General features: G+C 38.4%; 1 protein-coding gene across 1 annotated transcript in view; it reads right to left on the bottom strand.

Moving 5' to 3' along the window:
• Positions 1-23,726, bottom strand: part of MTAP (methylthioadenosine phosphorylase) — a 57,873-nt gene extending 34,147 nt beyond the window's left edge. The window contains exons 1-4 of the mRNA XM_020976699.2: positions 23,573-23,726; positions 5,689-5,775; positions 3,958-4,016; positions 818-985 (exon numbers count right to left, since the gene is read on the bottom strand). Coding sequence (XP_020832358.1) covers positions 818-985; positions 3,958-4,016; positions 5,689-5,775; positions 23,573-23,605 — 347 coding nt within the window. The 5' untranslated portion in view covers positions 23,606-23,726. The remainder of the gene's footprint in view (positions 1-817; positions 986-3,957; positions 4,017-5,688; positions 5,776-23,572) is intronic.
• Between the last annotated feature and the right edge of the window lie 406 nt (positions 23,727-24,132).

Raw genomic sequence — 24,132 nt, 5'->3', positions numbered from 1 at the left:
TGACAAGATCAATGAAAAAGGAACCAGTCAGCTGGTTAGGCAACTAGGTTTTTAAATAACAATGAAAATTGTCATTTTGGAATTGTGATTTTTTTTCAAAGAGAAAGAATAAAAAGGTAGGAAAGAAAGTAAATATGGAGGGAAGAGAAGAAAGGAAGGAAGGAAAGGAGTCAGGGCCATTGCTTTTTGTGCTCTGGAATCTCAGAAACTTGTCCAGCTTCCTGTTCTTTTCTTCCCAGGTACCTCAAGCCACTCTAACATATTCTGATTTCTCTGCACCACCCCTTAAAAAGTTATTTAATAGAGTCCAGCAAAAGTCCTGCCAAACCTTCTCTTACTACAGAAGACAAAAGGGTTTAGGACATAGATCGGTAATTACTTATAGCTAAAAAGTTAATATCTATCTCACTTCTAGAATTGAGCTTAATCAAGATTCATTCCTTATCTAATTTACCTAATACACAATTCCCCAACAACTTTTAGGTCCTGAAATCACCATTATTGTCAACATTTTGTAATTCCTCCCCATCCTTTTTGGGAATTCAGTACAGATTCAGAACTCTGCCTACTGCCAAGGCTTGAGATAGTAACTGATCTTTACAGAAACAATAACATCTGAATTCTTGACACTAATTTTTTTTAACACCCTAAAATGTTCCTTGCCCCATACCTGCATTTTAAACTTGACTACTCAAGCCTGATTACACTCATCCAGGAGAGGAAAAGCATTTTCTCACACACTACCTAATGACTCATGATCTTACGGGTGTTTGAAACTTCTTAAAAACAATAACAACAACAAAAAATAACTCCTTACCTGTCAATAAACTGGTCAATTATGACAATGTCTCCTGGTTGAATTTCTTCCCTTAAAGAGCCACAAGCAGTAGTCACTATAACATGAGTGCAGCCCTCTTCCTTTAAGGCCCAGATGTTTGCTTGGAAGTTGATATTTGAAGGCATGATGGTATGCTGCCTTCCATGTCTACAGGAAAGAAACAAAAGAGAAGAAAGCACAAGCCCTTTTTTTTTTTGGGTGGGGGATCAAATGGGGTTAAATGACTTGCCCAGGGTCCCACAGCTCAGGTCACATCTGAATTCAGGTGCTCCTGACACACCAGGGCCAGTGCTCTACCCACTGTGCCATCCAACTGCTCTTAGGATCTTTTAAAAAATTATACAAGTAAAATGCCCATTACTATGCATTATTGTCATTATCATATTCTTATGAAGACTTTATTAACTTTTAAATAAAGTTGATTTTCCCATAAAGATAATACTAGACAGAAATAGTATATCTGACATTTATATGGCACTTTTAAGGTTTGTGAAGCACACAGATTATTTAATATTTCTGCTTTCTTAAAAGCAGACATGCTCAAGGTACCAACTAGGACCATTCACTCCTTTCTTTATGACAGTGGCATGGTATTATAGGGTTCCTTAACCTTTAAATGTCAGCACTCTATTTAGCTTATGATAGAAGAGTAATTGTCAAAAGTATTATTATGAATACTCCAAACCTCAAATACTGGGGGGTGAGGTGGTTATGACCAGAAAACAAAAAGGCCTCTGAGGTGAAATTTTTTGTTTTGTTTTTGGAGGCAATTGGGGATAAGTGACCTCCCAGTGTCACATAGCTAGCTAAGTCTTGAAGCTTGATTTGAACTCAGGTCCTCGAGTTCAGGGCCAGTACTGTATCCACTGCACCACCTTACTGCTCCCAGAGGTAAAATTTTTAAAAGCATCCAGATATCCCAGGCAAATTTTATCAGTACAGTTATCCCTTCCATACATATCTTGGGTGTTAGGGGCATGGCACCCCTGTGATCTGGAAAATCCATGTAAAATTTTTTGGCCCTCTTTTAGTACCACAGAAGTCTGATTTTTTTTTTTTCTTTCATGGGGTGTTTACAGTACCTTACTGTAAAATTTGGGTGAAGCATTTGGTCATAGGATCTGTGCTGATTGCTGGCCTTCATGTGTCACCTGCAGCTTCTGCAAAACTCCCTTCAAATTCCCATTTAATTTCTTATGCTGACCCTAAATATATTGAAACCAGGATGGTTTTGTTTGGTTGGTGTTTACTAAAGAAAATACATTCACCCCTTGCACATAATATGCATTAACATCCTGCCCTTGATACTGTGCCAGGCTGTCAGAAGAATCACAAAGAGCCTTAAGTGCTCACCATTAGAAAAAACACAAGTCAAATCTTTTAGGATTCTCTTTTGAATGCCACTGTAACAAACCTACATTAATTTTTTATGTGCCAAATTTGTTTTTGAAAGCACCATGAATGATTTATTATAATTAGCTAATGACAGCACCTATGAAATTTAGGATTTAGTTTTTTAAAAATTTTCTGCTATGAACTTTTCGACTACCAACAACCACAAGTATTTCAAAATACAAAGAACAAAAAAAGCTTGTATATTTTAAAAGTATATCATACATTTAGTGATGTAGTAACAAAACTGCCTTGTTTGTACCACTTTAACTTCTTTTTATTCTATTTTTAAATGCTTTATTGATGTATGTGCTTTTCTTTCTAGCATTCATTTTGAATAGTATTCAAAAAAGTGAAAGAATCTGCATATAACCAGAGACACACTTGTTTAGGACGATGATAAATCCAAGCCCACTTTATATTCATCCTGATTTACTAACACTCCAAGAGAGAAAAACTACATCATGTGATTTATCACGGTATAAAAATGCAAAACTCAACTTGGTGGTAAAAGGAACCTAGGTTCACTTAGATAAAACCACAGGCCCACTGATAATTTTAAAATAGGTTTATTCCACTAAGGGAAGTGGTTCCTTTACAGAAATGCAGTTTGACTCAGTTTTTGGCCATGTGATATAACTTTTTTTTTCTTTTGAGGAGACAGAAATTTTATACCCATTACGTAATTTAGGCACATTTGAAATTGAAGGGAAAAAAATTTCTAATGAGAGGAAGTCAGCCTAATGAAAACATATACCAGATAGGTGATAATAAAGGACTTAGATAAAAGACAAATGAGCCTAAAGCTGACTAAATCCCACAGCTGTGACATTCATACTTACAAGGACAGCTCTGGTCTAGTTTTGGAGACAAAATACTAAGAAGGCTTCAGGGGAACCAATAACCTACTCAACCCAAATTAAGTATACCATCATAAAATGGGAGAAATAAAACCCTCATCAATTCATGAGTTTAAGCTTTAACAACTACCAACAGAATATATCAACACCACAAAAGAGAGCACAGATTAAAAAATCAAAAAATGCTTTCTTTCAAAACTGACCATTCTGTGGCAGAAAACTCAAAAAGAACAAGTCTACAAGTAATCAGCTCTTTTAACTGAAATCTGAGGAGCCATCCAATTCTGACTCCATTCAGTGGTCTTTTCATTCAAAGAAACCACTTTTTCAACCTAAACAAACAAACAAGGCTTATTGTATCATCCCAGAAGTAAATGCCTTCATTTTGAAAATCTTTAATTTTAAGGAGATAACTCAACAGGACTGTGGCTTCACTAGATTTACCAAATTCTAACTTTTGCCATTTTGCAAGGTTGTGGGTAACATCGAGAGATTAACCAACAGGCAATTTTTATTTGAAATTTAGCTGGAGTTCAAAAGAAAACACTGATAATACTTTAAAGGGCAAGATCCTTATTTCCTTCCTTGCCAAAAGATTTTTTAAAATGTCAAATCCTACTTAAACTAAAATAAACCTTAAAGTTATCACTGGAGGCAGTGTGGCACAATGAAAAGTATCTGACCAGATTTGGAGTCATAGAACCTGGGTTCAAATCCCATCTCTGCAGACCATTGTTGCTGCTACTTTATTAACTGTTGCCTTGGACAAATCACTTAACCTTTCTGGGTCTCAGTTTCATCACCTGTAAAAGGTTGGATTCCATGGCCTCTAAGGTCCTTTCTAGCTCTAAATCTGTGATTTCTTACCTTGCAAGCAGGACACAGTCAACATTTTTTATCTTCCCCAAAATCAAGGCATCTGATGGCTGCACATGATATAGAAAGAAAAGGACATGTGACATTGGTGCAAAATTTTAAAAAATTACCCTTTTTAAGAAAATAATTTATTCTAAGAAGACACAGCCCATGACAAAAAAAATTCTTTCCCTCATACATGAAAACACTATCTAGTCAGAAAAGGTGATTTGAGTTTTCTAGGAGTTTTAATGGGACTATTCATGCTCTCTTCATTGATCTCTTTGTGGTCAATGGTTTAAATTCTCTTGCCTACTGGCTAGAGCTGGAAGTACATTCAGCCTTGTAAGATATATACATGTACTTCTGTACCAAGTGAGACAGCCTCTGTGGAGATAAATCTAGTACTCTCAGCTCCTTCTAATCTCATGTTCTTATTAAGCCACCCAACCCAGACACTGAATAATACCCCCAAGTAAGAACTATTAGGTTTTGGTAGGGTAGGGGGAAAAAATAATCCTTCAAACCTACTAGAGGTATGATTTTTAAAAGCTATGAAAACATGCTCAGAGAACCCACAAGGGTTTGCCCTTATGTCTAATATGTGAAATAAGAAAAAAAAAAGGCAGAGAGTAATGACAACAAATCTAGAAAAATGAAAGTTGTGACTTTCTGCTAATGGCCTAAAAAAACAATATGAAAGGCAGGACTAGATGGCTCCTATGAGTCCTTTTCGGCCCTAGATCTTATGCTACGATCATGCCATTATTTTAATCACACAAAATGAGTCAACACAATTAAGTTCAGTTTTATCTTCACTGAAGTGAGATGGGTCTTTTAAGAATTATTTACCATTTCCTATCTTCTCTCTCTGTATATTCCGGCAAAACCCCCCAAAACTATGCATTCTTATGATGCCAACATGTAAGCCCTTAACTTACTTTGCCAATAATAACATTTGAACTTCCTTATTTAAAATAATGATTTTTTTCAATTATTATTGAAACCCAGTCAGAAATTATACCTAAACATATAAAAATAAAAGATTTTTATCTAAGGTCTAATGCCTAAAATATTATATAGGTTAAAGAAATTTGAGAAGTTACTAATAATGAGGGTTAGTGTGTTTTACAGAACTAGTTCAAAGGATATGATATAACAGTTGCTCTGTTAACCAAAGAAGTGGGAAGTTTTGAGTCTCAACTCATCTATCTTCCTACTTCTGGAATATTTCATCAGAATGGATAAACTTTTGTTTTGTTTAGGTTTTAGTTGAGTCATACATGCTATTATGAGTTCCTTTCCTTTTCACTCAATGATAATTCTAACTTTTTATCTCTGGAAATGTATTAGTTTCTTTCACATTTCTGTTAAGGATTTTGTTTGTTTTTTATCTCATTACTTGCTGTCAGCACAGATGGTTAAGGTACCCAGAATCTAATGATATTGCTACACTGGTATATAAAATTTGGCATATCGACATTCAGTTTGGAATACAAGCCATATATTCTCCTCAAATCTAGCTTTTGTAAAATCTGAATATGGCCTATAGTTGTAATTTTTTAGTAGGTATATACATTTTTTCCGCTTTCAAAAATATCTCAATTTAGTGGCATGGTCTATATTTGGGTAAATAAATACGGAAAATAATTATGGAAGTTCTGTAAGGAAATGTAATCATCACTTTAAAAAATCAAAACATCCAAGAGAAAAAATAAGCAACATTTGATTTAAGGTATCAACCTTGCCATATGGTGTGTCAACATATTTTTCAGTTCTTCCTTCTAAAATTTCAGGATCATCCAGACCAGTTCCACCAATAATCCCAATCTAAGAAAAAAAGAAAAAAGATCACGTGGTTTGTCATAATACGATCTTAAAAAATAATTATTCAGTAATTCCTTTATCCCTCTTCAAGACCTGTCCTCTTCTTCCATTGTTGAGCTCCTACCAGGCCCCTATTTTGAGGAAGTGCTTATATCAGCCTTGCTTCCCTTCTGAACCCTTTAATTGACTTCCAGACTTCAAAACCATGCCTCTATTGCTACCTTATCCTAGGACTTCCAGTGGTTGGGGCCTCTTCATTCAGGAACATGCAGCTACACACGAGGTCTTCTCAAGGCCCACTCCCCTTCTCTTCTTGCTGAGTTCATCCTGGGGCCTCCATTTTGTGGAGAAGCCCAAGCCAGCCTTCATTCCCTTCCCAGCCTGTTCCTATTATTGATTTCAAAACTATGCCCTCTTCCATCATCTCTCCTTTCACCCCTCTCACTCCTGGTTTTCAGTTCCCTTTTTCTGTGATTGTCTCTTGTTAGAATATAAGAACCTTGAGGGCAGAAGCTATCTTTCTCTTTGCTCCTATGTGTATCCTCAGTACTTAGCACACAGTCATTATTTAATAAATACTTATTTCCTTCCTGCCTTTAAACTTGTGAGTATGCTGCCATCTTCTCTCTATAACCACTGCTAAAGTTCAAATGGATTGGAAAGACTGAAACTTTTAGGAAGACATTAGCCCCAGGTACCCTTTGGCACCTGCTTTTTTTTTTTAATGTAACTATTGGGGTAAAAAAAATGCCCCAACCCTATATACAGAATAAAGCAGATAACTCAGAATTTGTTGCTAATGGTTTAATGAAATGAAATCGGGAAATTTAAATTACTAGGATAAAGATACTTTTTATTCCCTTAAAAAAGTAAACCTTCTTAGGATAGGTCTGTTCTCTTCTTTCTCCACCTACTTAAGAGCTCAATATTCCTTATACTTCAAGAATCAGTGACTCCTTTAGTGTCAATTCAGCATATCTCCCTCTGATGTCTTACAGCATAACCTGTCTTAGCTGACTGTCTTCTAGAGTTGCTATGTCTTGCCTCCCCACACCTCCAAAAACCAATCAAACAAAAAACCCACTTCATGGTAAAATCTGCTGATGAGCCTCTTCAAATTTTGCTATGTTGTTCCTAGCTGAGCCTATGCTCAAACCTTTCAGCTTTGTAGACCCTGGCAGAGCTTCTATTCAACTGAGTTCAAGAACCCAAGGCCATCTCCATGGCATTAAATAAGGTATGCATGGTATCCATGAAGTATTAAAGTAGTCCTTTTTAAAAGATTTTTCTTTCTTATTAGGAACTTTGTAAAAACTAATTAACATGAATGTCTCAATACACAAAGAAATCACAAAAAAAGGATTGTCTACAACAAAGTAAATGTCTGCTATGTATGGCTTAGCTCCCCACTCCTAACTACCTACAATGTGTTTCTTTTTTTTCCCCCCCAAATACTGCAATTATAAGATGGTAGTGCCAGCATTACCCAGATTGCCTGTGTCCTCTTCAGAACTTCCTTCAACTCCAAAACTCAAATTTAAGTTTTACTGACATTCTTTTCTTCCCTTTTTAAGTTTCACTGTTCATCCTCAACACTCACCCCCTTTAAACTGCTCTCTCTCCCCTGTAAAAAATAAGTCAGTGAAGCAAAGCAAACCCAGGTATTGGATGGGTTTGAAAATATGTCTCTACATCTCTAGTCTACTGTAGTCATTTCAACTGTGCCTGACTCTTCATGACCCCATTTGGGCAAAGATACAGAAGTGGTTTGCCATTTCCTCCTCCAGCTCATTTTACAGATGACGAAACTGAGGCAAACAGGATTAAATGACTTACTCAGGGTCACACATCTAGTAAGTGTCTGAGGCTGGATCTGAATTCAGATCTTCCTGACTCCAGGCCTGGTGCTCTATTCAGTGTGCCATCTAGTTGCCCTAGTCTACTACCCTTATGCAAAAAAAGATGGAAAGCATGACCCAACAGTCTCCTGGAGTTGCAACTTGCCATGGCATTGATCATAGTGCTTAAGTCTTTCACTATTGTTTTTCTTTATGATGTAGTAGTAATATGAACTGTTTTCCTGGTTCTGCTCACTTCACTGCATCAGCTCATAAAAATCCTCCCAGGTTTCTCTGAAACCATTCCTTTTCATCATTTGTTATGGCAGAATAATATTCTATTCCACTGCGGTCCCACACAAGACTTTATAATTTTCCTTTTCTGTTGCCTAAGTTATCTTTAATGCTTGGAATACTGTCTTCTTATCTCTGCCTCTGCTAGACTCCCTACCTTTCTTCAAAGCTCGCCTCAAATATCTCCTACATGAGAGCTTTACTGTTGATTCCCCAACCTACTACAACTGCTAATAACTCTTATCTCTGAAATTACCTTGTATATACTTACATGTACATGTATACACTTACAGGTATGCATGTTGCTTTCCTCAGCAGAACAGAAACTCCTGAAAAGACTGCTTTGTTTGAATTTTGTATTCTCCAGTGCCTAAAATAGCACTCAGCATACATTAGGTACTTAATAAATCCTAACTGATTGATTTCTCATCCTGAATGATTCTTTTCCTTATTTTCTTACACATCTTCTATAAAGAGCCACACAAAGTATAGGAGGCTATCACTGTATTATCCTGGAATGATGATGATACCACTCCAAGTGTTATGAGAGTATTACTCATACATCTTCAGTTTGTGGTATAAGAATACCACATACATTTTCTTCCATTGTTACATGACTGGACCACTTCCTTTTCTGATCACATAAACCCTTGGTATCTTATCCCTTCCTGAACATAGGAAGCAGTCACAGGCAAAATGCTATAACCTATTCATGGTTCCATCCACCTTACCACTTTTCCTTGCATGTCTTTGGGTTATTTGAAGTTTTAATTCTTTTGGAGCCATGGAGCTCAATGATTCACAGCCATTAAACACTGTCAGAAGAATATTGGTGTTTGAGGTAGGTTTTTGCAGCAGGCAGCAATTTGAAAACACTGCATGATTTCCCAAATGCAATCAGCCTGATTGCCTCCTGCAGCTCTAGTACTGGACTAGTTCATTATTCTAATTGCAAGCTTTTGTCCCAAATACACACTGCTCATCCAGCTACATGCCATAGCTTGGCCAATGTGTATTTTCCATGCTTGATTTTTTCTCAAGAACATTTTCTAGTGTTCTACGACTCAATGAAATCAGCATCATATCATCTGTGAATAGGAGACCTTGGGCCTCACCATCAATGGTAGGCCTTGCTTCTTTTGGCCCTTAACCGGGAAACACTTTGGATGAACATGTAGGCCCTACTTCTGTTTAGCCCTTAACTGGTGAACACTTTGGGTGAACGTGTATTAAGACCTCACTTAATGCCACTTTAACTTTTTTTCTTTTTATTATGAGATTACTGAGGAATAAAAACATCAACATTTCAACAAACAAAAAAGCATTGAATGTGAGACTGTGTCTCTAACAGTTTATTTAAATGTATATAAAACTGCCCTGTTTGTGTCCCCTTCTGAACTCCACTGACTTCTTCTGTGCATTTTATATTTTATTAATGTGTATCTATTGCTACCCGCCAAACTTCTACCCTCCAAATAAGCTCCCCAACCCTACAACAAATAAGTACAGAATAGTAAGGCAACTCAACACATGACCATGTCTGAACATCATATTCTGCATCTCTATCTACATCAAATACTTGCCAAGAGACAGGAGGCATGCTTCACCACCAGTCTCCTAAAGTCATCGTCTTAATGTTAATATTAATCAAACCATTGAATAACAAAGATCTGCACAGAAACATGTCATAGAATTGTGAATGATTCTGATGTCTGTATGAGACACCCTGATTACTCAGTCAGATGCTTTCTTGAAATTAAAAAACAAAACAAAACAGTATTGTCTTATTTTCTCTACTCAGCTCAGTTACCTCTGTGGACATAAGAGTGTTAATATGTTTCAGAAAAAATTACCTCTAAAAACCCTTTTTGTTCCTTTCTCAGATTTTTTTTATCAAGGATAACCTCGATATATGCATAGATAATAGCCCTTTCAAGTTTTGAAAGCACAGTTTTCCTTACAATAGTAGGAGGTAATACTGATGCTATTATCCTCCTTTTACAAAAGAGAAAACTGAAGCTCTATCAGTTCACTAATCATATGGCCAGAGAGTGTTACAGGTAGCATCAGGTCTTCCCAATTCAAGTCTAGGCCTCTTTCTACTGTGTCCCATCTTTTTTTTTTAATAAGAATAAGAAAGCAGACATACAGACCAACAGTTACTGGTGTCTACTAAGTTTTTTTCTCCATATTCATAATCCAAGTTAAATGGACAGAATTCAATTCCTTCATTTTTCAAATGAGAAAACTTCTATCCAGAGGGGTCAGGTGACTTGCCCAAAGTCATATAGCTAATAGCAAGGTCAGAATTACAGACTAGGTCTCAAGGACCCCAGTACAATCCTCTTCCCAAGTTTTCCCCTAAATTTTTCCTAAAATTTTTTTGATAACTTCACTTTTAAAATTCATTAAATCTATCTTTACATTCAAATTTCCTCAAAGCATTTTATAATCTTCCAGAGCTTTACACAGTGCCTGGCCCATAAGTAGGCACTCAATAAAAACTGACGGATTGATTGATACAATATATATTGATCATTAACTATATATGACCAACACTGTCATACACATAGGATGTCAAAGAAAATGGTCCTCATGGAGAGGGATTAATACAGGGGCACAATTAAACATCATCCTCAAGATAACTATAGCACCAAGCACTGCTACAATGTACAAGGACTAAATGCAATCCACAATTCAAGAAAATGAGATCCCAGCAGAAATAGACTGAGGAAAGCTTGTCATGATGGGATTTGAGAAGAGCATTAAAAGGCAAATGAAATTGGGATAAGGATAAAAGAAAAGAGAGAACAAAAAAGGAACCATCAAATGTGCCCTTTAAGACATCCTGGGAGGCAGGTAGGTGTTGCACACACAGAGCACTGGCCCTGGAGTCAGGAGGACCTGAGTTCAAATCTGGCCTCAGACACATAACACTCACTGGCTGTTTGACTCTGGGCAAGTCACTTAACCCCAATTGCCTCACAAAAAAAAAAAAGACATCCTAGATATGAGGACTGTCTCTAAAAGTCTTTTTAATTTCATTTTTAGCACCTATAACCTGATTTGGAAGAGTTCTGGAATCTTTCCATTGTTAAAAACATTTTAAAAGCAGATACAGGGTAGGGGGAGGGTCATTAGAATTTTGTGAAATTACTTTTTGACTTCAAAAGTGAATATTTATCAGGGAGAACAGAACTCTCAGTACCAATCTTGCACAACAAAAATAATGATGGTAGAAATAAAGAATGTCTAAAGTGAACCAACTAAAGTCTTTTCAGAAGGACAAATTATAGAGGCTTGGCCTTTTCACTAAGGAACTATGTGAATACAGGCAGCTACCTTAACCTCATTAGTAAAATGATGAGGTTAGACTAGATCTGAGGTTTCAAACTTTTTGTTGTCAAGGTCCCCTCTGGCAGCCTGGTGAAGCTTATGGATTTCTCAGAATATTGTTTTTAAATGTATAAAATAAAATATGTATGATTACAAAGGAAACCAATTTGGTGAAATACAGTTATCTCTCTCATGTATATCTGTGTCTGTGCCTCTCCTCATTTTCCAGACCCCAGGTTAAGAACTTCTGAACTAGATCATTTTTCAAGATTCCTTTCCACATCTGAAATTCTACTATCTGTGACTGAAATCATAAATTCTACCAATTCTAATTGAACTAAATGGCTACTACATTATAGAAAATTAAACTTAATCAGACTCATCTCTTAAAAACAGACCAAATCTCTGTGTGGCTTTGCTAGATGATCAGACTCCTAGTGCCCTTCAGGGCTGACACAGATATTTCTTGCACATTGGTGCCACCTTGTGGTACAGCCTTGGAAGTGTAAATAAAATGTACAGTTTAAAACCATGTAAAGTTCAAGTTATCAAAACATTTTTCAAAAGCCATAGAAATATTAACTAAGTAGAAAATGGCAGGGGCAGCTAGGTGGTGCAGTGGATAGAGCCCACTGGCCCTGGATTCAGGAGGACCTGAGTTCAAATCCAGCCTCAGACACATAACACTTACTAGCTGTGTGACCCTGGCAAGTCATTTAACCCCATTGCCTAGCTAAAAGAAAAAAAAAGCCAAAAAAACCCACCAAACCCCAAACCCCCAAAATGCTTCCTTTGGGGCAGCTAGGTGGCGCAATGGATAGAGCACCGGCCCTGAAGTCAGGGGGACCTGAGTTCAAATCCAGCCTCAGACACATAACGCTCACTAGCTGTGTGACCTTGGGCAAGTCACTTAACCCCAACTGCCTCACTAAAAAAAAAGAAAGGAAAAAAAAGAAAATGGAAGCCAAATCCATTACATAATAGAGATATATATTGCTCCCTTCACCTGTGCTGCTTATTGTTTTGCTCAGCCTTTAACTTGCTAAAGTCATTCATTTAATTGCTTAACAAGCCAAGTACTATCCTAGGTGCTGGGGACACACAACTAACAAAAACCCAGTTCCTGCCCTTAAGGAGCTTACTTTCTAGTAGAACAGAGTTAGCACTTTGTAACCCTCATATCTCGACTATATTTTACCACACAGAATGGTTATTTTGAGTTCATGTCATATTTGCCTCAGTAAGACATAAGCTCTGGTAGGGGCTATGCCTTCCTTGTAGAATTACAGGCTGTTAGAGCTAGAAGGGACCTTAGAAACCATGCAGCCCAACACCCTCATTTTATTTTATTTTTGGCTAGGCAATGGGGTTAAGTGACTTGCCCAAGGTCACACAGCTGGTGAGTGTTATGTGTCTGAGGCCAGATTTGAACTGAGGTCCTCCTGAATCCAGGGCTGGCGCTCTATCCACTACGCCACCTAGCTGCCCCTCAACACCCTAATTTTAGAAATGAAATGAAGGAAGATAAAGTGACTTTCAAAGTCAAATTAGAGGTAGAGCTGGGATTACAATGAGTCACTTATCTCCAAATCTAATTATAATAAATGACATTTCTATAACATTTTTATGCTTGCCAAACAATTTATGTACATTCCCAATTGAGCCTTACAATACTACTGTTAGGGTAACAGATAACATAGGTACTATTACCTCCATTATGCAGAAACCTGAAGCTCTGAAAGCCTAATATGCCAATAATCACACTGAGGTTTGATGTGAGGATGCAGTGGAAAAGATTAGTTCCTACTCAGATCTTCATGACTCAAAACTCTCATTCTACCCCACTATACTATACTGTCTCCCTGTGCCTGGTGCCCACTCCAAAATTTCTGCACACAGAATGTACTTAACTAATATTTGCTGACTGAAATGTTATTTTATTTAGCTAATCATTTCCCATGAAAAGGTACATCTTTTTTTAAAAAAAGTTTTATTAGAAGCTTAATATTAACACAACCAAGAAAATTTCCCAAGTAACTTACACTTAAATGAGTTTCAATGTCTAAGGTTCTCTGATCTGCTTATCCAGCCCTAACCTCTCCATAATTTCTAGACTCACATCTATAGCTCATCTCAACTGAAACATCTCAAACTGAATTCCCTGTACATCTTAAATTCAACACGTCTGGAATTCATTATCTTCCCCACAAAAAAAAAAATCTCCCCCTTTCTAAACCTCTCCCCTACTGTCAAGAGCACCATGATCTTCCCAGTCACCCAGGCTCTAAATTTAAGTGTCATCCAGGTCTCCTCACAGTCTGTTGCTAAGTCAGCCAGTTAATAAACATTTATTACTATGTGCCAGGCACTATGCTAAGCACTGGGGATACAGAAAGTGGCAAAAGACACTACTTGTTCTCAAGAAGCTCATAATCTAATGACCAGGCAGAGAAAATAAGCAAGTAAATAATGTACAAATAAGCTATATACAGGATAAATAGTCCTGTCAATTTTACCTTCATAAAATCTCTTGAATATGCCCTCTTATCTCCTCTGACACTGCCACCATCTTGGTGCAGGCTTTAACCCCTCATACCTAGACTATAACAGTAGTTGGCTGTTTTGTCTCTGTTTCAAGTGTCTCCATACTCCAGTTCATCTTCCAGTCAGAAGCTAATAAACATTTATTGTTTATACCATATTCCTGGCACTGTGCTAAGTATTATGGAAACAAAAATTGGCAAAAGATAGACCTTACCCTCAGGGAACATATAGACTAATCGGGGAGACAATATATAAACAATCATGTTCATCTGAGCTATACACAAGATAAATAGGAAAAAATCTAAAAGAAAGAAGGCACTACAATTAAGAAGGTGTTAGGAATTAAAAGTGAGTCTTCCTGAAGAAGATGGGATTTTAGTTGAGACTTAAAGGAAACCACATAAGCCAACAGGCAGAGATGAAGAGAGAGAGCATTCCCGGCATGGGGGACAGCCAGAAAAAATGCTCAGTGTCTTGTTCAAGGAACAGTGAAGAGGCCAGTGTCATTGAATCAAAGTGAAAGGCTAGGTTATGAAGGGTGTTGAATACCAAACAGAGGATTTTATATTTGATGCTGAAGGTGACAGGGAACCATTGGAATTTATTAAGTAGGGAGGTGGACCTGCACTTTAGGAAGATGACTTTGGTGGCTGAATAAAGGATGAATCAGAGGGAAAAGAGACTTGAAGCAGGCAGACCCACCAGTAGGCTACTGAAATAGTCCATGTGTGAGGTGATGAGGGTCTGTACTACAGTAATATCAGCATCAGATAAGAGAAGAGAGGCTGTTTGAGATATTGTGAAATTCATAGGCCTTGGCAATAAATTGGTTGGGGAGGGTAGTGAAAGTGAGTAGTTGAGCATGACACCTAGGGTTGTGAGCCCAAGAGATTGGGAGGATAGTATTTCCTTCTTTGATAAAGGGAAGTCAGAAGGGGGTAGAATTTAGGGGAAAAGATAATGAGTTCAGTTTTGGACATGTTGGACATGTTAAAATGTCTACTGTACATTCAGTTGGAGATGCAAGATTTGAAGTTAGCAGAGAGGCTGGGGAAGAATAGGATGATTTGAGTATCATCAGTATAGAGATGGTAATGAAATCCATTGGAGCTGATGAGATCAAGTGAAGTTCTATATCAGGAAGTGAGAGGAGTGCCCAGATCAGAACCCTATAGGACACCTATGGGTACAAAACTTGAACTGCACGAGGATTCAGTAAAGGGACTGAGGTCTGGTAGACAGGAGAACCAGGAAAGAAAACTGAGACGATCGTATTGGGAAGACAATTATTAGCAGTGTCAAAGGTTACAGAGAGGTCAAGGAGAATGAGGATTGAGAAGAGTCATTGGATTTGGTAACTAGACATCACCGGCAATTTTGGAAAGAGCACTTTTACTGGAATAAGGTTGGAAGCTGGTACGGAAGAAAAGAATGAGAAGAGAGAAAATGGAGTCATCTCTATCATAGATGGTCTTTTGGGAGAATTTAGCTACAGAGGGCAGAAGAGCTTCAGGATCAGAGTTCTCCAGCTATCAAATTAATCATCCTATAAACCCAGATCTGGCTATGTCACCCTTCTCTCTCCACTCCTCCACCTCTATTTGATAAACTCCAATAGTTCTCAGATCACCATTATGATCAAATACAAAACTCTCAGTTGGCATCCAAAGCCCTTTATAACCTGCCCCTCACCTCTTTCTGGTCTTCTTACATCTTATATCCCTTGACATACTCTTCATTGCCACTGTCCTCCTAAATGATCCTCATACAAAATACTTCCATCCCCAGGCTCCAAACGTTTTTACTGATTCCTTTATGCCTAAAATACTCTCCTTTCTCATCTCTACCTCCTGATTTCCTTCAAGTCCCAATTAAAATCCCATCTTTGGTGAGAATCCATTTCTGCTTCCCCTTAATGCTACTGTATTCCTTCTACTGATCATCTCAGAATTGTCTTGTATATATTGTTTGTGCCTAGCTGTTTGTGTATCTCCCCAGTAAGATTGTGAGCTCCTGGACTAAGGACTGACTAACTTTTGCCTCTCTTTGTACCCCCAATGCCTGGCACACAGTAATTAATAAATGCTTTATCTACTACTAGTGAGGTTGAGCATTCTTTCAAATAATCACCAATAATGTGTTTCTTCCAAAAGCAATACTGTTATACAGCGACCATGTTCATCTTCTTAGCTGTGATTTGTACTTCTTCCTAGCATGAAGTGCTTTAGATCTCCAAACGGGTGGTAACTGATCACCACAGGCCTAAGTAATCAGGGCCCTCAACTAATCAAAAGGTTTTGTCTACACTTGACTTTTGACAGAGGAAATGACAAGCAAATAAGCAAAACTAAGCAACTACCAGGCTTTAATAATATCAAGGGGCCAATCTATCTCTAATCAACCTCCTACAGTTACAGAATACCGAATAAGTAACCAGCAGTCCAAATGATCAACCTATGAAAATATACAAAAACATTTAAGAAAGATTTTCATCAACAAAGTCAAAAGAAGAAAGGGCTTGTGGTTAACTTAAGAGTTAACCAGAAAATTCACTAGTGGAACTAATTCAGGTTAATAGGTTTCCTACACTTGCAAAGCTAGGAACATAGTCAATGATTATATGACAATGAATCTAACTAATGAAAATTTCAAAGGGTGGTAATAACCACTGAAATGGAATGTTATAGTAAATGAAATTGCTTTTGTATACAATATATAAGCTAGTGGCCCCTCTTTGTACCTATAGCAGCCTCCAATCAGAGGCAGTTACAATTTTTACTTAGATGTTTTCTCTTTTTTATAGGAATAAAAATAAAATTCCTCCCAGAAATATGAGCACAAAGGAATAAAACTGCATGCGCCTTGTCTCAATGATTTCAAAAGAGAGAATGTAACATGGTATACAAATAATAATATATGGTACATTTATTAATCCTCATTAAAAATAACTGAAGAATTAAATTGAAGTACTACAGATACTGTCAGAGAAGATGCAAGACACTGAAGTGACTCTTTTGAGACTGCAAGACAGCTGATATGAAAAGATTTATGCTAACTTCTTTCATTTTCATTGACCCTTAATACCCAAAGAGCAGGATGGGGATGGAGCAAAAATCTGGCTCATTTAGGAATCTGATGAGGTGAAGTTTTATTGCATCAGCAAATAAATTCCCATTCTTCTAGGGGAAGAGGAAAATTAATAGGCAAATGTAAGATATTTACTCATATGTTATAGAACTGTGCCTTATCTCTTCCCAATTAAATTGTAAACACTTTAACAAGGGCTGAAGACTTGACTTCTAGGTTTTTTCTAAGCCTCAACATAACCAGCAAAGTGCTGATCCAGGGGGCAGCTAAGTGGCGCAGTGGACAGAGCACCGGCCCTGAATTCAGGAGCACCTGAGTTCAAATCCAGCCTCAGACCAAGCACTTGACACTTACTAGCTGTGTGACCCTGAGCAAGTCACTTAACCCCAACTGCCTTAAAAAAATAATAATAATAATAAAAAGTGCTGATCCATGGAATTTGTACAGACCAAGGCAAAGTGCAAGTCACAAAGATATACTTAGTAAATACTTGTTAACTGAAAAACTTAAAAATCATGTCAAATTTATACAACAATAACAAAAACCAATCTAAGAAATGTCTTCTGGGGCAGCTAGGTGGCGCAGTGGATAGAGCATTGGCCCTGAAGTCAGGAGGACATGAGTTAAAATCCGGCCTCAAACCAAACACTTGACACTCACTGCCAAAAAAAAAAAAAGTCTTCCCCAGATAAGATTCATTTTAATTATGGCACAACAGGTTATTCAAATGAAATTATGTTAAACCCAATTCAATCCTTTCAATGTCAGTATTATCTTAGTACCACTATAAAGAAGGCCCATTTTCTTATTTGCCCATCAAAAGCTGTAGACAAATGAGGATACAGATAGAGGCTAGACCTACAATCATTGACATAGGGAATATTCCAACAAGTAAACTTTCTTAATATAGGTTGGCACCTTCTCTGAAACTTCATTTTAGAAAGATCCCTAGAGGACTGAGAGGTTAAGTGACTTGCTTGGGGTCACAAAGTTAGTATGTATCAGAGGAGGGACTTTCAGCTGGTCTCTATCCACTATGGCAGACTGCCTCTCAGTCATATGAGACCTATGAAAATTATTCCTTTTCGAAGTTGCTACAATGTCATATTAAAAAGTGTTCTAAAATTTCTAAATGGAAGAGTCACAGTAGAAGCCAAATAGGTTTGATCCTCCTGATGGCAACGATTATTAATAAAGCTAAAAGTTTGTGGTGGCACAGAACTGGAAACTGAAGAGATGCCCATCAATTGCGTAATAGCTCAACATGTTGGGGTATACGAATGTAATGGAATACTACAATGCTATAAGAAATGATGAGTGGGCAAATTTCAGAAAAACCCGGAAAGGCCTAGATGAACTGATACAAAGTGAAGTGAGCAGAACCACAAGGAAACTGAACACAGTATCAGCAACACTGTGTGATGATCAACTATGAATAACTTAGCTCTTCTCAGCAATACAATGATCCCAGGCAATTCCAAAGGACTCAAGGTGGAAAATGCTATCCACATCCAAAGAAAGAATTGATAAAGTCTGGATGGAGATCGAAGCACACTATTTTCACTTTCTTAATTTTTTCATGATTCTTCTCTTTTGAGTTGTTTTTTCTTTCACAACATGACTAATAAGGAAATATGTTTTCCTTGATTACACATAAATAACCTATATCAAGTTGTTTGCCATCTTAGGAACCGGGTGGTGACAGTGAGGAAAAAAATTTGGAAGTCAAAATTTAAAAAACAAAATTGTATGTTAAAAATTGTCTTTACATGTAATTGGAGGAAAAAATGAAATAGAATTAACCTTAATGTGCTCAAGAATCTGGCCAGTGTAAATTATGAGACTGAAAAAAACTGTAATTAACTATTCATGGTTAACTTCACACTAGAGCTGCATGGCTCATCCTGGGAACTAGTATAACTGACTAGCCTAGATGGAAAGGTAGCTTCCAGTTTCCATAACGTAGACAAAGAGTTTCCAATACAATTTATTTTGCATTTCAACTCTATTTGGCTGTAGGAAGGAAGAAAATAAGCATTTATTAAATATCAACTATGCGCCAGGCATTGTGCTAAACACTTTAGAAATATGTCATTTGACACTCATGACAACCTTGGGAGGTAGGTACTATTATCCCTTATTTTTCAGTTGCGGAAATTGAGGCAGACAAAGGTTAAGTGACTTGTCTAGGGATCAGAGTATTTTAGCAGGGAACTGAACAGGGTCTTCCTGACGTCAAGCCCTGTGCTATATCCATTCTACCACCTAGCTGCCCAGCTGCAGCAAAGCAAGGAAGAGAAATTATCAGTAAGCAGAGTGGTTAGTTAGTCAGTGGTACTCACAAAGTTTACTAACTAGTTGTGTAACCCTGAGCAAGTCACTTCACCCTGTTTGCCTGAGTTTCCTCATCTATAAAATGAACTAGAGAAAGAAATGGCAAATCACTCCAGTATCTTTACAAGAAAACCTCAAATGGTTAAAAAAAAAAGTCAGACACAACTGAAATGACTTAATAACAACTTACAAAGTCATTGCCTAGGATTCAGTTAGTAAAGTATGAGGGACTGTACCAGACTCTGGCTATACTAAGGCAAATTTCCTGCCCTCAAGTAGCTTACAGTCTATTGGGGTGCTTGTAAACAAGATAATCTAAGGAGAAAGAGAATGCGTGTTTTAAGTAAGGGAATCAGGAAAGGTTTCCCAAAGGAGGAGGTCCTTGAGCTGAGTTTTGAGAAGACAAAGGATCCAACAGATGGGGGTGAAAATGTAGTGGAATCCAGGTATGGTGGGAGGAGGGGAACAGTCTAGGCAAAGATCAAAGGCAGGAGATTGAATCCCAAATTTAGAAAACAGATGTTAGGCAATTTGGCTGTAACATGAAATACATGAATGGGAGTTAAATATGTATGGCAAAGTATTTGGGGAGCCAGACAGTGAGTTTGTATTTCATCCTAGTGACAAGAGGGAGCCACTGTGGTTTCTTAAGCAGGGAAACACATAGTCAGACCTGTAGTTTATGACAATTATTTTGGCAGCTATAAGGAAGATGGATTAGACAGAGTGACTAGAAAGATGACAGTGTCCTCAAGAGAAATAAGTTTTGAAGAATAATAGGTTCATGGAATGGGAGGAAACTTAAGGCAGGCAGACCCACCAGCAAACTATTATAATTGTCCAGGTATTAGGAGACAGAGGGTCCACACTACGGTGGTGGTAGTGGCAGAGGAAAGAATGGGGTGTATTTGAGATTTTGCAAATGGAAAATCAACAGGCCTTGGCAACAGATTAAATATATAAGGTAAGAAATATGAGGAGTCAAGCATGGCATGTAGGTTTTGAGCCTAGGAGACTGGGAGTAGTGTCATATGGTGGAAGAGGAGTGGGTGTAGGAGGAAAGAAAATGAGTCTAGTTTTGGCCATGTTGAGTTTAAGATTATCTATTGGACATCCAGTGTCGAATATGTAGTTGGAGATACTAGCCAGGATGTCAGCAGAGAGATTTGAGTTAGATAAGAAGATTTGAAAATTATCAGCACACTGAGGAAGCTAGGTGGCACAGTGGATATAGCACCAGCCCTGGAGTCAGGAGGACCTTAGTTCAAATCCATCCTCAGACCAGAGGCTTAACACTTACTAGCTGTGTGACCTTGGCCAAGTCACAACCTCAACTGCCTAAAAAAAAAAATTATCAGCACAGAAATGATAACTGAATCCATGAGAGCTGATGAGATAACTAGGTCGATAGTAAATAAATTCATGAAAAGTGATGAGAAAACTATAAGAGAAAGAAAAGAGAGCCTAGGATACAGTCTTTAGGTTCACCTGTGGTTAGGGTGTGGGACACAGACAGTGGGACAAGGACAGATCCAGCAAAGAAAACTGAGAAGGAAGAGTCTGATAGGTAGGAAAAATAGAAAAAATGCATTGCTGTAAAACAAAGGAGAAAAGTAGCCAGGAGGAGGAAGGTGGTTAAAAGCATCAAAAGTTTTCAGAGAAGTCAATGAGGATGAGAACTGGAAAAGGTCATCAGACCGAGCTATTAAGAGATCCTTGGTATCCTTGGAGAGAACATTAGTTAAGTGTGGAGGTCAGATGCCAGGTTTTAAGTGGTTGAGAAATGAACAGCTGGTGATGAAGTGCAGGCAGATGGCTTCTAGGGGAAGTCTGGCAGTGAAAGGCAAAGCTATACAGGATACAGGATAGCTTCAGAGGTTAAGGAAGAAGGAGAACTGAGTATGTTTGCATATAGCAGGGAAGGATCCAGTAGAGAGGAGAGAATGAAGACTGATCATTTACAAGCATCTGTTATGGACTAAACACTGCTTAGGTGCTGAGAATATAAAGACAAAAAAATGAAGCAAAGCTTGCTTACTAGATGATCAAAGAGGTAAACTGTGTGTACATGTGTGGGAATTAAGAGGGCTATCTCTTCATTAATAACTGAAGCAAAGGAATAGAGAATAAGATCACAGTTTCTTTTTTTAAGTTTTAAATAAGGATCCTCTGACCAATGACCTTAATTTTTTCAATAAAGTAGGAGAGGAGGTACTCTGCTGAAAGGGGCATCGACATAGCGCATTCAAAGGAGCATAGTTGATTTACACATATTCTCTCATTTGTGAGATCAGGTACTGTAACCTCTACTCTCTCAATTTAAATATAAGGACACTGAGGCTCAGAAAGATAAAACTACTTGCTCATTGTTACACAGCCAGTAAGAGACTTGAATCCAGGTCTTCCTGCCTTTAAGTCTAGCACTATATATTATATACTTCAAGCTGAGTAAATAAGGGTTGGAATGGCTATGGGAAAAATAATAAAGGAATAAAAGTATTACAATAGTGAAGGCCTAGTTGAAATCAGATAACATTAATTAGTAGTATACCCAGTGTTGTGCATCTTTCTCCAGTGTGAATTCTGCAGTACTCAAGTGAGAATGGAGATAGTAAGTAGGTGGTTGGGGTAACAGCCCTTAAAACTTAAAAGCTTTAAGCTTCAAAAACGATTAAACCTGCACTGAGACTTTTGGGGCTATCTGAATATAGCTGAATTAGTTAACTATATGGTCAAGATTGAGAAGGGAGATTAAGAGTGGTCAGAGGAGTGTCCGACAGACTAGAAAAATAGGTTTAGTAATTTAGACAGTGGGAGAAATGGAAGGCTATGAAGGCTGTAAACAGAGAAAGGAATTTCAAAATTCTCGATCATGGAAGTAGAACAGTTATTGGAGATGGTAAAATGAAGAATATATGTGACAATTCCTGAGTGTGTCTGAGGTAGAATGAAGTACAGGGCATAAGAGCTGAGGGAAACAGTGGGTTCCTAGTTTTTCAAAGGGGAAATTAATGTGTTCATTGGGCCCCCTAAGCATGAGGACACAGGTTTCGGTAAGAGGAAGACTGCTGGGCAAGGTCCTGAATTCCTAGGGAAATACTGTTGAATACCTGGGAGCCAGTATATGACTGCAACAAAAATGTGGACATAGTGGGAGGGAGTAAAATGGAAGGGAAGGAATACCAATGTGGATTGGCTGTAGTGAATAGGAATTTAAAAAAATTTTTTTAAAAATTAAATTTTCCAGAATAAAGTGTTGCCAAGTCATTTTCAGTTGGACATTTAACTATGCTCTTAGTTAATAATAAACAGAATACCACATGACTTTTTTTAAACTTAAAAATATGCAGTGTAATTCTCCATTCTGTAATGATACCATCAGAGGAATAAATGTCTAAAAGCCCTAGGGAAGAGATTTGCACTCTGGCCAAAGATCGTTTACCCTCTCGGTTGCCAAAACTTCCCACTACACAATAACACAGTTTGCAAGTGATTGAAGTGCAAGGCCAAAAAAAGAATCTCTATCTTTCAGGGTTGCCAAACAAACCCTCTTCTAAGCCAGACTATCTCACGGCAGTAACGGCCTAGAGGAAGAGACTTTAATGCAAAAAGCCTCTTTATTGAGAGAATTAAAAAAAAAAAAAGGGAATTGTAACTTCAGCCACATTTCACAGATTTCACGTAGCTGCAGGCACTGGGCTCCCCAAATCTCAAAGTTTGGGTGGGATGTTACAGGACTGGGAGTCCCCCTTACTTTCAGCCAACTGCAAAGTACATCTGAACAGACTACCCACGTGTGCACACGTGGGGCGGAAAAGAGTAGCTGAGAAAAGGAGGAAGGAAGCAACAGTAACTTATCCAGCAGGGCAAAAGCTGTGTGTCAGATATTACAGGATCCTCTCCAGATATGCGTTTTTTGATAATGTGGAATGGGAGCGTTGCTGTAGAACAGATTACCTCTAAGACCCCTTGGTGCTCTAGATCTTGGAAACTACAAATCCCTCCCCCACCTCCAACCCATGCCCACACCACAAACCCCAGGCCACACTCACTGCAATCCATAACAAAAGGGTGGACAGGAAGGGCCCATTCCTGACCCCGGCTCGTGGCCAGGAGTCCAGGCCCGGGTGTGGACTGCTGCAGAGGTGCCCCCGAAGCAGGGCGGCTTCTTCGGCAAGCGTGGTCCACTAGTGCAGAAGGGGAGATAGAGGATCTAGTTTCCTCTCTCCCCAGGATAGTTTACGTCGGTCTTCCGGGGGTGCATGGAGAGGTAGTCCAGGGGTCCCCCAATCCCAGCTCCTCTGCTGGGCTTCTCCCTCTCTCTGGGAGTTTAGGCTAACTCCCCCCCCCCCCAGCTTGTTACTTACCTTCACAGGCAGGGCGGCGGCTGCAGAGGCCATGTTTGTAGAAGAGCTGGGCGGGAGACAGCAGGGTAGGCACGAAACATGCAGACAGATTGCAGACTACAGGCCAGGTTCCGACGCCGCCAGCGGCTAAGGGAGGAGCAGAGCAGAGACCGCGGGAGAGGGTTCTGGCCCCTCCTCTTTCTTGCCCGGAGTTGAATTGGTTGGTTGAGTGGGATCCCACCCTCTCCAGCCATTGTCCCCACCCTTCCTCGGAGCTATTGTTCACGGTCCCCATCCCCCCCCCAGCCCCAGATTTTTGCATTTAAATTTAAATTTTTTAACAGACCCTACCCCTGGTGCTCTTCCACTGTATTTCTGCGGTCTCAAATCATTAAAGCAAAAATTTGTCCCAGGAAGAGTTTTCCTAGTTAAGACCTAGTGAGTCTTGAAATCAAGCCTCTCTTTACTTCCTCCCTTCCATCCTGTGCAAGAGAAGCAGCCATTCAGTTAATCAATCATTGAACATTTTTTACCAAAACACTTACTGGGATACAAAAAGAGGCTAAATTCAATTCAAATAA

The sequence above is a fragment of the Phascolarctos cinereus genome, unplaced genomic scaffold, assembly GCF_003287225.1.
Source record: "Phascolarctos cinereus isolate Bilbo 61053 unplaced genomic scaffold, phaCin_HiC Scaffold_4;HRSCAF=312, whole genome shotgun sequence".
Lineage (NCBI taxonomy): Eukaryota > Metazoa > Chordata > Mammalia > Diprotodontia > Phascolarctidae > Phascolarctos > Phascolarctos cinereus.
This window is presented reverse-complemented; position numbering and strand designations above follow the sequence as displayed.